The following is a 17,998-nucleotide window of genomic DNA, read 5'->3' as shown; positions in this document are numbered from 1 at the left end:
TTAAAATACATATAATTATAAATAAAAACATAGAGGGACATTGAGTCATCCTTGCTCATGCATTGGTCTGCTCAGTGGGCAATCACACGTTGCTTCCATCCACTAAAGCATACAGCATGGGGCATTGTGTCCGACCACTTCAGCCATTAGTCTCTTGCATTGCATCTACATAAAAATAAGCCACATTCAGTGCCAGAATTGGCGGTTCAGTCTTTCCTTTTATTTAGGCCTCTTGTGATGCCTCATGGGTGGTGGTATGCAAGTGGTCCATGGGACCAAGAACTCGATGTAACATCCCCTGCACACACAGTAACAACACAGTCCGGCATATGGAAAAGACAGGATCAGCACCTGGGGCACTTTCTGTGTTGGGTGCTCTTGTATTTGCTCCTTCATCAGCTTTGGGCTTCCATGGCCATGCTTGAATCGTGATATTAGCTCATATACAGCTCATTCCATTATTGGCATCCGTGGGAGGGCTGCATAAATGTAGGCTGCTAACACAGACAGCCCAGTTCAGTGCTTCGTCCGGCACCATGTGTTGTTATGGACAGCCTTGTGTCTATGTCTTCATGTATTCATTTGGGTGCGAGTGTGTCTATGTTAACATATGGTAACATATATGCTTAGCTGTCCGTGTATTTGTTTGGAATTAGCTATGCTTGTTGGAATGCTGGTGTTAGCATGTTAAAATATCTATGTGATTGCAGGCCTGGCTGTGTTTGTATGTCTGTTTTTGCGCTTTGTGTTCGTCTGTAGTAATACCAGTTATTTCCAGTGCCTAGAAACTGCAATAACTGAATTTGTAGTTTTATATAGAAAGAATATTATATCTCATCTCTTGAAAAAAATGTCCACTATGCTATAAAAACATAACCCTACAGCACACACACATCTGGCAAACAGAATATCTTTTCCCAAAACACCTCGAAAAACACCCTCTGTAACACTTACCAGGACATTATATTTGAACATGCTCAGGCACACTTTCCCCAACATGAACTGTCTCCAGCACCATATGCAGTACACACTGCAAAAAGACCCTGCTTGTGCCCACATCACACTACCCTTGCCCTCACACACTGAGTTTGGTCCCACACACCTGAATTGCTTTATCCCTCTCTGCTGTTGACCCACTTACTGCCTATGCCATCCTTGTACCTTTATTATCAAAGCTAATAGCTCAGCAGGACTCAATTGAAGGGCAGACCTATTGGCTTTTTCGATGCTTGTTCGAATTCAAATCTTCTTTAACTTCCGCTTCCTTGCCACAGGTCTCAAACACTAAGTGGCCAACTGCATGACTGCTATTCAACAGGTTCTACCCATCTCCATCACCCTAATTCTTTATTCTATTACTGCCATGTAGTGAACATTCAGAGACCCTGAGTTCATCTCAAGTCACACACAGGTTGCTGAGCGGGCCTGGCGCCTTCAATATGACGGGGAGGCTAAACTTGCCTACAGGTCGGCTGTGAAGGCCTATCACCGTGACATTCTTGGTGCCAAGAGGGAATACCTTGCCAGGAGGATTGAGGCGTCGGCGAACTCCTGTAAGGAGATCTTCACGATAGTGAAGGAGTTCACGACCCCGAGCTCCTACTCACCCCCGCCAGTACCATCAGATGCGTGGGCGTGTGACCTTGCCACTTTTTTCACCGACAAGATTAAGGCAATTCAGGCCTCCTTCTTGGAGAGCTCGGAGGAGGGTTGTTGCGGCCCCGGGGCAGGACATGGAACATCGTCCACGTCGACGGCAGTGCTGGTAGACTTTCCCCCGGTCTCCAGTGATGCGTCCCGGGTGCTGTTGGCCAGTCTTAAATCTGGCTCGCCACTTGACCCTTGCCCTGCCAAATTTTTGGCTGGGATGGCGGCGGTGGTGAACCCTCTGGTCAACCCGATCCTCAATGCCTCCTTGAGGGAGGGGAGTGTCCCACGCACCTGGAAAAGGGCGATGGTTATCCCCCTTCTGAAAAAGCCTGGTCTTGATGCCGAGGTTTTGGCCAATTACAGGCCAATTTCACTTCTCCCGGCTTTGGCGAAGATCACTGAGAAGCATGTTCATGGCGTCTTGTCGAGCTTCCTTGAGTCCAACAATCTGCTCCATCCATCCCAATCCGGTTTCCGTCCCAATTTTAGCACGGAAACGGCGTTGGTGGAGGTCTCAGAGATCATCAGGGAGACCTTGGATGCGGGTGGCAAGGCCATGTTAGTCATGCTGGACCTGTCGGCGGCCTTCGACACCGTCCCCCATGAGGCGCTCTTGGCCAGGCTTTATGACATCGGCCTAAGGGGGACGGTGCTCAAATGGTTTACATCTTTTTTGGATGGCCGCCGCCAGACGATCTGGGTTTCCCAGAGCTCCGCCGAGATGCCGTCATTGGGAGTCGGGGTTCCACAGGGTTCTGTGTTGAGCCCGTCGTTGTTTAACATCTTTATGTCCCCTCTGGCGGCTGCGGTGGAGGCTTACGGAGCCCAGATCGTGTCCTACGCCGACGACACGCAACTCCTCTTCACATGTGGTAAAGATCAGCCATTTGATGGGGAGAGAATTCGGGACTGCCTGGGTATGGTTTTTGGATGGTTCCAGCGGAACAGTCTGAAGGCCAACTCCAGCAAGTCGGAGGTTTTATTCTTTGGCTGTGCCACCAACCCCGAGTGGCGGCAATGGTGGCCGGCCACTATGTGTTCCCCGGCACAATCCTCTTTGGTTGCCAAGAACCTTGGCGTTAAGCTGGATAACAAGCTCTCAATGAGAGCGCACGTTCTCGGCCTGTCCGGCACCTGCTTCGGCATTATGAAGATGCTCCGCAAGTTTCTTCCTTTATTATCTGCGGAGCACAGGCGGATTACGGTGCAGGCGCTCATCGGATCCAGGTTAGACTATGCCAATGCCCTTTTCTTAGGCCTCCCGGATTACTTGGTCCAGCGCCTGCAGGTGGTACAAAACTCTGCAGCCCGTGCGATTTTTGGTCTGCATAGGCGAGCACGAGCCTCTGGGTTGCTGCAGACGCTCCACTGTCTGCCGATCCGGAAGCGGATTATGTTTAAATCCCTGACGCTGATGCATAAAGCATTGTTTGGCTCAGGTGCAGGATATTTGCAGAAGAGGCTGGCTTTCTATCGCCCTGCCCGCTCACTGCGTTCTGAATCCCTCTTCACTGCTGTGGTTCCACGTGTGAGGAAGGCCCGCATCGGGGGGCGCTCTTTTGGCCTCAAGGCCCCCCAGTTGTGGAATTCGCTCCCATTGGCACTACGCAGCACCCCCAATCTGCTCCAATTCAGGAAAAATCTGAAGACCTGGCTTTTTAATCTTTCTATTTAGTGGGTGTCTTTTTCTTTTGAGTTTGCCTTTTCTTGTTATGTTGTTCTACACTTGAGCTGCCTGTGGAAAGCGCCGGGACACTCTTTTAGAGTAGCCGAGCGCTATATAAACGCAATTTAACATAACATAACATAACACTATTATAAGCTTAACACCCTGACCCTCAGCAAACTGGGCTACTGCACCAGCCTCCTTCTGGCCTACCAAACAGCTCATGAACCTTGAAGAAGTCCTCTGAGTTGTCGCCAGGACCTTATTCAACCACCCCAGACCATCCTGCTCTTCGTTTATCAGGCACAAGATTCTCTGTATACAGCAGGACTAACTAATGTGTACACTTTTCTCATCCATATTTTGCAATAGTGCCAAGGCCCTAAACTACAAATTACCACCGAAGGTTCCAAGCCCAGTGCTGCCTCATAAGCACAAAACCGAAGTCTATCAATGGCAGTGTCTGGGATATCTTGCCCTACACTAAAATGCTTCTTACTGTGAGAAGTGGGAACCCCTATCCTCCCCCAGCTTTACAGAAGCCACTAATCTGTGCTTTAAGAACCTGTTTTTGGGGGAGGGAAGTTTTATATAGCGCGAACTGGACCCGAAGGTATCCAATGCATTACAGTAGGACACATTCATTTTGTTAGGCACATGGAGATAAGTGATTTGCCCCGAATCACAGGATGTTGAGAGTCCTGCCGACACGCGAACCCAGTTCCCCAGCTTCGAAGTTGGCCGCTCTAGCTGATAGGCCACATCCTGATTAGCTATACAGATGACCACATTCAGCAGCATTGACACCAGCAGCCTGTGATCACCAGGATACCACACTGGACTAGTACTGCTGACTGCTTAGTTCAACATTGCCCCACTTGACTCCATGTATTCTCATTTACAGAACCATGTTTTATGCCAACATCATGCCTCCTAGTGCTCATGTATAATTCATCATTTTCAGTCGAAATGCGTGAGAATTCAATATAAAATGACTGGGTTCGGAGGCTTGAAAAATATGCCAGGGATTTTAAAAAACAAATAAGAACCTTTAAGAAAGCAAATGCTTGGAATGGGATTACCTCTTCAAAATCCTAGAACAATTTGGATTGGGTGAACAGTTTATAAATAAAGTACGGCTATTATATGAGCAACCTACTGCATTAGTTAATTGGGGAGGATTTGTTTCTGATACTTTTCCAATCTGTAGAGGAACTCGCCAGGGTTGCCCCCTTTCACCTCTTTTGTTTTTATTGACCATTGGACCTCTTGCAGCACCAATTGGCCAGTCAGCCGCTGTTGTTGGTGTCCCGCTTCCGGTGGGAGAACCTAAACTTTATCTCTACACAGATGACATCTTACTGACCATTACTGATTTATCCATTCATTATCATCGCTGCTTCAAATCATAGAAGATTTCTCTTCTTTTTCTGGGAATAAAATTAATTGGGACAAGAGTGAAGCACTTCCCATATCACATGGCACCTCAAAAGATGTGATACAGACTACCCCTTTCATTGGCAATCCTCTCGTTTAAAGTATTTAGGTATTCTTGTAAACAAAGGGACAATAGCAATGGTCTCAGATAGTATAGGTCCCTTGGTTACTCAGATGCAACGTGACTTCGATAAATGGAAAGCATTGGGTTTATCTTTGTGGGGTAGAGTCCAAGCTATAAAAATGGTTACACTTCCGCGTTTCCTCTATACCCTCGGAATGCTCCCTTTTCCTATTCCGTTATCCACATTACGCCTCATAGACTCTAAGATAAAATCTTTTGTATGGGGCTCCATAAAACCTCATTTGGCTGTGAATAAACTAAATGCTCATCACTCCAGTGGAGGTCTCAGTCTTTCCTCGATAGAACATTATTCACTTGCATTACAATTATCTCAACTTACATACATGCTCCAAGATAACTTCAATACACCACAATGGGTACATGTTGAGAGATCCCTGTTATCCATGGAACTAGGTCTTTCAGCCCTATATGAGTCAGGCACAAGCCGCCTGGATCCCCGTAATGCTATACTATCAGCAATGAGCAAAACATGGCTAAAAACACACCGTATATTGGGCTTTAATCAACGTTTACATGCAAAAGCCCCAATATGGAATAACTCCAGTATTCGCATTAAAGGGAAGACTTTCTCTTGGCCCCAATGGAAATCAGCAGGTATCATTACCTTGGATCAGATTCTTCACGATGGGAATCTCAAACCCTTTTCCCAATTGGTGGATGAGTTCAATCTCCCCTTTACACAATCAATTATCTACAACTCAATAATTCCATTATTAAGGCTTTAGGTCCGAAACCCTGGATACTTCAAATTTCGCCAGTAGTGTCTTATATTCACATTTGGGGGAGACAAAAAGGAGTTATCTCCGGTCCGTATAAAACACTCACAACACAACTATTTTTATACCTTTTATCTTGTGATCTTCGTTCTAAATGGCAATTATGTTTAGGGATTTCTTATGAAGATGAAGAATGGGTGGAACTACTGGGAAACTTGGCTAAAGGTGCCCGGGAAGCTCGTCTAAAATTTTGTTTATTTAAAATACTTCATGACTGGCACTGGTCACCGGTTAAATTACATAAGGCAGGCCTGCTACCGCATACTAATTGCTGGAGGTGTAACGCCTCTGGCTGTGACATAGTCCACATCATATGTACTTGTTCTATGGTTAAACAATATTGGTCCTACATAGATCAGGTTATACATAACACTTTAGCTTTACATCTACCACTTTCGCCAGCAACTATTTTACTGCATGACTTTCGGGATTCCCCTACTCTCTCCAAACCACCATGCCGTCTTGTACATACCATGCCAAGAGAATTGGTTAACAACAATGATTCAAACTGCCTCACATGAGAGAGTTATATATATCATTCAAGAACAAACAGAGTTGTTTTTACAAGTGTGGGATCCTGTCCTCAATATAGAGAATGTTTCCACAACTATTTCCACTACTTAATCTGTTTTAGCCTCTTTTGCAAAAGGATAATTAATTTTTATTTTTTATTTTTTATTCTATCCTCTCTAAACGGCCTAGTTACGACATTTACATAATTTAGAGTCTTGTACACTTTAGATGTCCTTCTTAGTTAATACTGTTACACTTATACTTTCAATTGGGTGTTCTTGTATTTTTATCTATATATTACCTTTTTGATATTTAAATGTATTTATTTAATGAAATGTGTAACTTAATGTACTAGCAAATTAATACCTTAATAATTTCAGATGTTAAAATTGTTTGCATTACACTAGTTTGTCACTTCAGTAATTTCATATTTATTATTTAATGATGATTGTTCTAATTGTACTTAGTGTACTGAGTTTTACCCTTTATCGTTCCTCATTTATATTATTCTATATATTCTGAGATATTTGTTTTTTATAAATAACTGCATTTATTAATATTTCTCTTCTGCTAAGTATTTTTTTTTTGTCCTCATCTCACCTTTGCTACTTGCAAAAGAAGACACCAGCAACCCTTTCTCTCTTGTGCGCCCAGGGTCGGGGTCCTTGCTGCACCCGAAGCTGTCCTGGCTACCCCTTTATCCCGGGGCCCGGTGTAATCATTGGACAAACACGGAATCGGATACCAGCCTCAGCTCGAGTGCCCATTCCCACAATGGAAGCCAAACTATGGTATTTCTATTACGTATAGCCCCCAACTCTAGCCATGCAGTTTTAAGAACAGACTGTAGCCACTTATCATGTAGTGGGGGGGCTGGATCTTTCCATAACATGCAGATTTCTCTACGGGCGATGATAATTAGAGTGAAGGCTAATGCTATCTGTTCCTCACTGAGCTCATTAGTATTTTCCAAGTCTAAACCAAACATTACCCTCACCCCGTTCAAACCAATATTTGTTTTTAAAACATTATCAAGTGTCTCTCCCACTTTTGTCCAAAAGGGGCCAATTGCCGGGCAATCATAGAACATGTGTATATCATCGGCTTCTACTGAATCACACCTTGGACACAAAGGGGGGGGGGAAACAAACTTAGCTATTTTTTTTGGCGTAAAATACAACCTATTTAATACATAATAGTGATTCTTTTTCAGTGAGGCCGACTTAACATACCTATATAGAAATTTAAGAGATCTTTCATAGAGCTCAGCGGCAGGGACCTCAAAGACAGATGCGCTCCAAACCTGGTTTAGAGGCGTGACTGTGGTGACTTCCGAATTCAACAATTCACTATACCAGAGGGCTACCTCTTTCTTCCTGACGCCAACAGACTGGAGAGCTGCCTCGATTTCCCAATTACCCCCTATATTATCTTTCTCTGTATCGTACCAGGAGCAGAGTTGGATGAATTTGAAACGGGAAAAAGAGTCCCCAATCTTAGCCCGCAGAACTTCCCATGGAAGAACACCCTCCGACGTGACAAGATCTGACCAGGTGACTACACCTGCGCTTCTAACAGCTTGGGAAAGACTGTCTTTTAGGCATTGTGGCGTGCCAGGGGAGTCCCAGATGCGGGCCAGGTCTGAATAGTATTTTACACCCCAACATCGCTTCAGTCTGCACCACAACGTCAAAGCAGATCTTAAAACCTTTAGACTGACTTTTTTGAAGAATCTTGGAGACCCGTATTTATACAAAAAACCCGGACCTCCCCCTTCTAAGTCTTGCATCGCCTTTAATATCCGACCCCAATGAGAATTGTCTGGAATGGTTAAGAGGGTACGAATGTTTTTTAATTGGAAGGAGAAAGAATACCAGAGAACATCCGGCAGTGCCATTCCTCCCTTCAACAGACTCCTTTTAAGTTTTTTCCATGAGAACCGAGCGTTCTTGTTTGCCCAGATGAAGCTACCTATCTTCCCCTGAATATTCCCCAGAACTTTATTTTGAATGGTTACAGGTATAGCATTGAATATATATGTTAGTTTGGGCAAAATAACCATTTTAACCAGATTAACCCGCCGTATATCGTCAAAGGGATATTCTGCCACTTCAAAAACAACAAACAAATATCCTTCATAACCTTCGTCAGGTTGACCTTTGCAATATCCTTAAGGTCGGACCTTTGCAATATCCTTAAGGTCGGTCTCTTCTGCTAAGTATTATAGAATCTGCTACTTTATGATATTCTTTCTGTATTTTATTTATGAAATGCTAATAAAAAATGTCAACACAAAAAAAAGAATGCACACTACCTGAAGCAGTTCAGTCTCTCCATGTACAATCAGGCAGTACTAGGGCAATCCTGTGGAAAACACAAAATTAACAAGATTACATTTTCTCTCAAATTGTATGCATGATACACAATGCCTGAAAAGGTGGTAAGGAACAATTGCTGAAGTTGTAGTTTTAGTTGCCCACTTGCAAAAATGGCTAAAAAAAGACATAGAGAATGCAATTAAAGTGAGCGGGATCTGCCAGTTGGGATCTAGGGATCACATATTACTAACCGCCACCGGATCTTGTTGTCAGAAGCGCATGTGAGGGACCAATGTTGATAAAATAAAGTACAACCTGGTGTAATAGGAAAGGCTATGTAGAGGAAAGTATTGAGCCATAAACAGAAAGAGACGGAAATCCAGATATAGGGTATGATTATGATGCCGGCGGATGTACTGGTGCGAAGCAGGACCGCCCGACTAGGAGTCGGAGGTCCCACTGGCCACATTACGATGCGACTGCCTTAACAGAGTTTGCATTGTGTATCTTTTGTATTGCGGCATTTGCTGCGGGCTCTAGCACATTCCACAATACAAAAAAAAAAAACCTCTAACAAATCCCTGCACCATGTGGCAGGCACCATGTGGTGCCTGCCACATGGTGCAGGGATATGTAGGGGGCTCCATAGGTGTCTCCTAGGGCCCATATTAGAGGGCCAGGGGGGAATGGGGGCCCACTAGGGCCCCCCAAATTCACTTTCTGCCGTCAGAAAGGGTCATTGTAATCCCTACAGCGGTGCATTAGCAGGCACCGCCACCCTTGTAGGGATTGCAGACCGTCTTACGATCTGGAAGGCTCCTTGAGTCCATCGGATTGTGGCAGTCGGTCTCTCCGACAGCCCTACATCCACCCACCATCATAATGCAGTGGGCGGACCTGCAGGGTCTGATGATGGTGGGGCCGCCACTGACGGCCTGATGGTGGAGGTCCCACCGCCATAGTAATGAGGCCCATTGTTTGGTGGAACTCTTTTAGTCAATGAAATAGAAAACAGAGCTTCAAAAAAGACACAGGAAATCAAATACCCCCAAATTTGGTACTTCCAAATTCATCGAATGTGTTTACTCAGTGCCACTAGTTCCACTTGCCCAAGGTAGGGAACAAGATGATTTATGCCGTTATCATGTTTTTGTTATTGATTTGAAGATATATGAATTTGTTTAATATTACTAAAGGTCTTAATCATTAGAGACAACACAAGGCTATACGAGGGATTCTTACCAGAGAGCAGCTACTCTCACATAGAAAAAGATCGGCAAAGAGGACAAAGGAGTCGTAGTTCACAAGCTTAAACATGCTCATCTCAAAGCTCGCCAACTTAGAGCGGCCATTTTGTTGTACGACTAATCTGACTCCCAAGTCATTTGGGCATCTGCAAAATAAAGAAAAGAAAATAGAGTCAATATTACATTTTTATATCAATCTGGAATGCAAATCCTACATTCAAAAGGAGCAGCAGGCCAGTGATGCTACCTTTAGGCATCACTAAACGCACAATGTTTATCTCAGCCCTGTGGCCCGTGAAATAGGCCCACTAACCAAATGTTGCACGCATTCTCTAAATATACTACATCAACTTGAAATATCCCTCACACCTTCCACTCTATCTGAATACGCACTACAGTCATGTGACCCGATTCAGAGAACTAACTTAAGACAAAATCCTAAACTTACTACCATTTTGGTATTCACAGAAGGCACTTACTCATTTTGGTATTCACAGAAGGCACGTACTCATTTCGGTATTCACAGAAGTTATGAGTCCTAACTTTAGGACTCCTAAATGCCTTCTGTGAATACCAAAAGTCTTAAAGTTAGGATTTTTCTCAGTTTAGGAGTAGTAAAGTTAGGACTCTTAACTTTAGGACTCCTAAATGTCTTCTGTGAATACCGAAAGTCTTAAAGTTAGGGTTTTTCTGAGTTTAGGAGTAGTAAAGTTAGGACTCCTAACTTTAGGACTCTTAAATGCCTTCTGTGAATACATAAAGTCTTAAAGTTAGGATTTTTCTCAGTTGAGGAGTAGTAACGTTGGGAGTCCTAACTTTAGGACTCCTAAATGCCTTCTGTGAATACCGAAAGTCCTAAAGTTAGGATTTTTCTCAGTTTAGGAGTCCTTAAGTTAGTAGTCCTAACTTTACTACTCCTAAACTGAGAAAAATCCTAACTTTAAGACTTTCGGTATTCACAGAAGGCATTTAGGACTCCTAACTTCTGTGAATACCGAAATGAGTAAATGCCTTCTGTGAATACCAAAATGAGTAAGTGCCTTCTGTAAATACCAAAATGGTAGTAAGCTTAGGATTTTGTCTTAAGTTAGTTCTGTGAATCGGGCCCATGGGTCCCGATTCTGAACCACTCTCTCTCTCCCAATCACGTTGCACGGAGACCCAGCATGACAACCCCAATGTGGCTCTACAACCTTTTTAAGCGCTTCATCTACTGACTCCATCCTCCACCCTTCTGGCTTCTAACGAAACCCTGAACCCCTGTGATTCAACCCTGCAGCTATCTAATGATAACCCATAGTCCTTAACGAAAGCCTATATTCCTGTCCCACCTCTTCAGCCCTCTTACTAAACCATGCAGCCCTCAGATCCAGCTCTTGAACTCCACTTTAACCCAACTCTGTACCTCTAACTCAGTCAGAAAGTCTTCAGACACGATCCTGCAGCCCTCTGTCCCACCTATAGTCCCGAGGCTGTGCTCTGGAAGACTCTTATGCAATCCTGCAGCTCTTTAACAAAACCCTATACCCTTCTAGGGAAGCCATGTAACCCTTTAGCCATACAATCAGGCAGGCAGTGCCGATGGGCTGCTCTGACAGGTCAGTGTCTAGGCCGTTTTTTTTATGTTTGTGGGCCTGATTTCCGGTTGTTACTGTTGATTTCCCTCATATTAACAGAAACATTGTCTGCAGCAAGCTCAAACCCATGCAGTCTTGCATATCTTTAAAATAACATATACAGCATATCTTTACAAGTTCAGAACTGCCCTAATTTGCAAACCTTTTTTAGCTATCTAATTCAATAATGAGGCCCACTTTTATTTTGGTACCTGGCCTATTTTCTGTCCCAGTGTGACTCTGAATGCAGCCTTCAAACAAAGCCCTGTACCTGTCTCAAGAAAAAAATTCAGGCCTCTGGTCCGACCTTGCAGGCATGTCACTCAGCATTAAAACACAAACATTTAAGAATGTGGGGGGCAATGTGTATAAGAGGCATCTCCTGTTGTTGGGCCTTACCACTGCCAAACAGGATATAGCCCAGCACTGGAAAAGTACGAATGCACCCCCATTGTCGGTATGGAAGAAGGGCTTGGACTTTAGTATGGGGTTGGAACGTCCTATCTTTGAAGCACGAGGATGCCCTAGAAAACATTATAAGATATGGAAGAGTTGGGCGGACTATAGGGGCCTTGACCTGGATCCACCAGCAGAACCTGAGGATGTGGATGAGGGAGATATTGGGGGAGGTTCTTAAAGGGATGTTCGCACAGAGTTATTGGATGCTATACCTTGGATCGGAAACACACACGTGCAGTGGGCGGGGGTGTGACCCGGGTGGGGGGGAACGTTGGGGGGAGTTGAGTAGGGTGTGGGGGCGGGGGAGGGGTGGGAGGGGTGTTCAGTGGTGATCAGTGATGTAGATTGACTTATGTCTATTGATTTGCTTGCAGTTATCTCCTGACTGTGGAGTGCTGCTTTTGTGTTGCACCTGGTCATTGCCAGAAATACAATAAAAAATATGTTTTTAAAAAAAAAACACAAACATTTAGGGAATGAGAATGTCATGTTCACAGTATGAGACGTCAGTGGGCCATGGGTCATCATATTTTCAAAACCTACTGAAAATCCGTTTGGAACAAAAATAGAGCTTTTATAAGGGACACATAAAAAACTCAACCAACGAATTGCCCCCTACTGGTGTCACATTGCAAGTGGCATACAGAGCATTACTAAAGATGGTATATATAATTTCTAAATGTAAGCAGGTCACCTGTATGTGAAGCCAAGGAGATACTGAAAAGAAATAAACCTTACATTTCTTATTATTGCAGTGCCTTTAACCTGTAAGAAAAACCAACTTCCAGGTCAAAACACACTGTATGTCTTTAAAGCAAAATAATACTAGGCGGCAATGAAGGGAGCCACTCCTCACAGAGTGTCAAACGCCCAAAAAAGCTCAATTGGCCGGGGAAAATGGCAGAAATTATCTGTGCCTGGAGTATAAAAAAACCCTTGCACTCCCTAATGAGTCAGATTTCCCTTCTCAGTAAAGAAAACTTCTCCTATGTGAAAACAGGTCCTGTGCGAGGTTTTTTAGTTGTTATACAGGTTTTTGTAAAGTGCTACAACGTCGAAAAATCCTCTTGAACCTAATCAGTTCTCCAGAGGGAAAATTCCATATGGCGTTTAGAGGATTACTTCTAGCATGCGAGATGCTATTTCTAGCTGTCTTTTTCCTAAATAATGCAGTACTTCAGTTACCTCCCTCAACCGTCAATTTGATGTAAAAAAAATGCACTTCGGAAGTGCTGTGATTCATAGTGAATCTGAGATTAAATCCACTATTATTCGATAACTCAAATAATGTAATCAACTCCTACTCACCAAACCAAATTAAGAAAACGATTGTCAATGTAGCAAAGCCGCATCAGCTCCTCCCACCCCCATGTACAAATCTGCAAAGATGGGTGAGAAGCACGTGCTCCTCCTGCTCCACTTCATTTGTTTATAAAGGGCATCTGCAAATAGGAAGACTTTCTCATTGAGATGACAGCCTTACCGACTCGGTTTTGCCGAGACCAAGCGGCTGTCGGAATCGGTCTTAGGGGGACCGTAGCAGGCCCACCTTCACCGTAGGCCGTCCAAATCAGTCGCATCAGGGTACCCATGGGACCCCACTTTCCATGGGATGTCCGCCATAGGGTGCACGCTTTTTCCCTCCCACCCCTTTTTCAATGGGAGCCTGTGTTCATGTTGGGTACACAGGCTCCCATTGAATTTAATACAAGTCTGACTGAACCGAGTCCGTACACATACGGACACATCGTACTCAGTAGGTGGGACTCTCGAAGTGCAATTCGTACAGAAAGCATTCTTAACCCGAGTTGGTAGGAATGCTTTCCTAACGAGATCATAATCTGCCCCTTAATGTTAATATTCCATGTCCTGAAAATACAAAATAAGGTAAATGGAGGCAGGTTGGGGTATCCTGGACCTTGCAGGGTGCAGGGCGCCTCAAAAGGATGGCATCAAATAAAAAAATAAAAAATTTAGGGGGAGGGGGGTGGCTGAGATCCCTTGGGACACAGCACTGGCCCCTAGACTCATGCAGGAGCCCTAAGGGAGCCAGAGAGGCCTTCCCTCTTGTGAGTCATGGTCCAACCCAACCCACGCTAAAGAATGGAAATAAAAAGCATATTACCCTCTGTGCATCTTCAAATGTACTATAAATGCCATGGTAGGGAAAATAAATGGGGCCCAATAATATATGTTATTTGAAACAACTGTATTAAAAAATACACATGTTTATTACCAAAGTAAGCAGAAATGACATGGGAAAAACTATTTTACTGCCTTGCAAACTGCATGTAATAATTACTTTATACAGAAAAACATTTTTCCTAATTGTTCTGATGCCTGTTCAATGTGATTTTAATATACTGCACTCCTTTGCATACTGGTTAAATGCACATGAAAACTATCATGGCATAAACCATGTACGCAACAGTATAATATGCAATACTTAATGATAAGAAATGGCATATGTAGGAAGCTGGCTCGTTATATGGTATACCTCTAGGTGCACCTTCAGTATCTATCTCATCTGGGACACTATTGGGGTTACTCCCAGTGGTATTACTAAATTTTATTAGGCAACAATATTGATTGGGAAAATAGAGGTGATCAGGGATCCACAAGGTAGCTGGATATGGGTCACAGCCGCAATTAAAGGGTTAAGCTTAAATTGTATTAATTATTATGGACCAATAACCCCCGCACTCTCCCATACCGTGGGAAGTATCTACCCAAAGACCCCAACCAATGTTATCCCAATACATTTAGCCAACAAGGTCGTAATTGTTGTGGTGGTTGTTGGCCGCAGTTTTATTGGGATCATAAATCATATCTGGGTCATATACATGTCAACACAATATCCCATAAATTATATCTGGGTCATAAACGTGTCATACAACATGTCTGGGTCATAAATCATACATGCCATCGCCGTGGTCATAAATCATATCTGGGTCATAAATCATACATGTCATCATCATCATAAATCATCTCTGGCTCATAAATCATACATGTCATCATCATCATAAATCATCTCTGGGTCATAAATAATACATGTCGTCTTCATTGTCATAAATCATATCTGGGTCATAAACATGTCAATCATCATATTGTGCAGATCATATCGTGGTACATTCAGTTCGTAGATGGCACGCCTACCAAACCAGTTCTTTTGTTGGTCCGTTGGTATTCCTCATTGTCGTGTTACCTCAGGGACCGCCATTTTGGCCGGTCACCCACGCCCTTTGCGTGTATGGAGGGGTAGCTTCTCCAAGGAGTTAGGCCCCCAACTCGCTACCTTTATGTGCCCTGCCGTCCGGCCGGGTCTGGGCCGCGAGCGCCGTCTCCGTTCGCTACTCCCCTCCTTGGCCAGGCCACCTCACCCTGCCGTGCGGCATCCCAAAATGAGTGGCCTACTTCTACACACCGCCCTGTTGGTGTGTCTCCTTAGCCATCCGTTGTAACCATTCCCGTCAATGCTTGTGTTGCTGTCCAGCACTGCGACAACTGCTGGTTCCTAGGTGTGGGTGGGTGGGTCCAAAAATTCAGGTGCGCCGCTTCCCCCGCTCCGCAAAATTAGGAGCTAACTGGGGGAGCGGTGGCTTATATCCCCCCACTTCTGCTCGTCCGTTCCTTGTAGCTGGCCCCCCATTGGTGGGTTTGTACCATGCTGTCCCCCCGATTGGCTGGGGGTTCCTTGGTGTCCACAGGATGTTCCCCTGCGAGGTGTTAAGTCCTCCTGCCGCTTCTGGGCGCCCAGAACCGGTTCTTCCACTGGGGCTCGGCGTGGATTAAGGCGCCGGCCCTTGAGCCTCCCCCCCCCCTTCGGGGGGGGTGCGGCGGCCTCTGCAATAACCCCCGCACTCTCCCATACCGTGGGAAGTATCTACCCAAAGACCCCAACCAATGTTATCCCAATACATTTAGCCAACAAGGTCGTAATTGTTGTGGTGGTTGTTGGCCGCAGTTTTATTGGGATCATAAATCATATCTGGGTCATATACATGTCAACACAATATCCCATAAATTATATCTGGGTCATAAACGTGTCATACAACATGTCTGGGTCATAAATCATACATGCCATCGCCGTGGTCATAAATCATATCTGGGTCATAAATCATACATGTCATCATCATCATAAATCATCTCTGGCTCATAAATCATACATGTCATCATCATCATAAATCATCTCTGGGTCATAAATAATACATGTCGTCTTCATTGTCATAAATCATATCTGGGTCATAAACATGTCAATCATCATATTGTGCAGATCATATCGTGGTACATTCAGTTCGTAGATGGCACGCCTACCAAACCAGTTCTTTTGTTGGTCCGTTGGTATTCCTCATTGTCGTGTTACCTCAGGGACCGCCATTTTGGCCGGTCACCCACGCCCTTTGCGTGTATGGAGGGGTAGCTTCTCCAAGGAGTTAGGCCCCCAACTCGCTACCTTTATGTGCCCTGCCGTCCGGCCGGGTCTGGGCCGCGAGCGCCGTCTCCGTTCGCTACTCCCCTCCTTGGCCAGGCCACCTCACCCTGCCGTGCGGCATCCCAAAATGAGTGGCCTACTTCTACACACCGCCCTGTTGGTGTGTCTCCTTAGCCATCCGTTGTAACCATTCCCGCCACGCCGCAGGGAGGCGCACGTCTTCCTGCGGCTCCCCCCAGCTCCCGTGATTCTTGTGGCTTACGTGCGCAATTGCGTCACCGGACGGCACCTCGCTGACTCTCCTCCCCCCTTTCCGCCAGCTACACTCGGTCGTGGCCGCGAGGGTCTGGGCGACCTTGGCAAGCCCCAATGTGCAAGCCGCCACACATATTCTGAGCCGGCCTTGTGTACTTGTGCGCAGCTGTGCTTTTCCCTTTATTTGTGAGGCCGGCCCCCCTTGTCCACGCCGAGGTGGGCGCAGGATCCGCGCTCGGGGCCACTCGCACCCGACGTGACAATCACCTCTTGTTTCCTTGCGGTAATCAATGGCAACACGTGCCCGGCAGCCCTCTGCCTTCCGCTCCCCGTTTTTTTTTTTTTTTTTGGGGGGGAAATCGCTGCTTGGCTCTGTCCGCCGCGTGAGAGCGGCCTGTGTGCATGTTTATCATCACATTCCTCTACAAATCGATTAACCACTCTGGTGCATTAGTTGTACGCCTGTACACAGCCCTTGCCTGGCGGTTAGTCATTTCCTTTGGCCCGGGAGACTAAGTGATTTGCCCAAAATCACAGGATGTTTGAGCCTCCTTGTCGAGGCTGGACTGTGGTTTATGGTATGCTCAACCTGCCCACTGTCTGGATTCCTTCCCTCACGCTCGTGCAGCGCTCCCCTTTTTAACAATTGCCTACCTCAGACTTGTAGCGGACCCGGACTGCCGGAGCGGGCCAGGCCAGCCACTCTTTACCGGGCATGTTAATTAAAAGCATTGTTGATCAAACGATATCACACATCCGAATGCAATATGCATGTCACTGATAACATTTCTCTGAGGCGTGGGAGCGCTTTGCATGCGCACCTTGTTTTCATTACACATTAAGGCACAGGAGGGTTAACTTGTTAGTTGTAGGGAAATAAATAAGGACGTGTTGCTACTCTGTTTTCTTGAGGCTCAACCATTCCTCATGGTGGCCTAGGCCACTCGCTCTGGTTCACATATGTGGCCACGGCTTGCCGGCCGGGCTGTACCTGACTTGTTAGCTCCCTGGCCTTGCTAAGAGACTCGAGCAGGGAAGGCTGTATGACTGCATTTCTTGGTGGCATTGTGTGTACCCAGTTGCTCCAGCTGCACTGGCTGGGACCTCGATGTGGCCTCTGCCTAGAGAAAACTGGGGCCTGGTGCTTATTCCATCTATCTCTCAGGCCCAGTGCCATCGCTCTAATTTAGTTCTTTATTTATTTATTTATTTATTTATTTATTTTTTTAATTTGGAAAGAATTCCTGACTGTATTCCTACCTACTGCTATGCAACGTGCATTAGCGAGGGCCCGGATATCGTTCTGTGTTGCTTTTTTTTTTTTTTTTTAACACTCCTTTGTCTTTATTATCAAGTAATAAAGCACTTTTTACTATGTGACTTCACAATACCAGTTGTATAAAACATATTGTGCTTGGTTAATAGACTGTGGTGGTGGTCTGTACTAATCTGGACAGGTTTTGCAAGATGTCTATCTCGCCTCT

At 45.2% G+C, this 17,998-nt stretch overlaps 1 protein-coding gene across 1 annotated transcript in view; it reads right to left on the bottom strand.

The window, feature by feature from the left end:
- The window catches only part of LOC144825145 (uromodulin-like), a 135,440-nt gene that overhangs the window by 38,178 nt on the left and 79,264 nt on the right, over nt 1-17,998 (bottom strand). The window contains exons 6-7 of the mRNA XM_078684014.1: nt 9,748-9,898; nt 8,502-8,551 (exon numbers count right to left, since the gene is read on the bottom strand). Coding sequence (XP_078540140.1) covers nt 8,531-8,551; nt 9,748-9,898 — 172 coding nt within the window. The 3' untranslated portion in view covers nt 8,502-8,530. The remainder of the gene's footprint in view (nt 1-8,501; nt 8,552-9,747; nt 9,899-17,998) is intronic.

The sequence above is a fragment of the Lissotriton helveticus genome, chromosome 3_1 (genome assembly GCF_964261635.1).
Source record: "Lissotriton helveticus chromosome 3_1, aLisHel1.1, whole genome shotgun sequence".
NCBI classification, from domain to species: Eukaryota; Metazoa; Chordata; class Amphibia; order Caudata; family Salamandridae; genus Lissotriton; species Lissotriton helveticus.
This window is presented reverse-complemented; position numbering and strand designations above follow the sequence as displayed.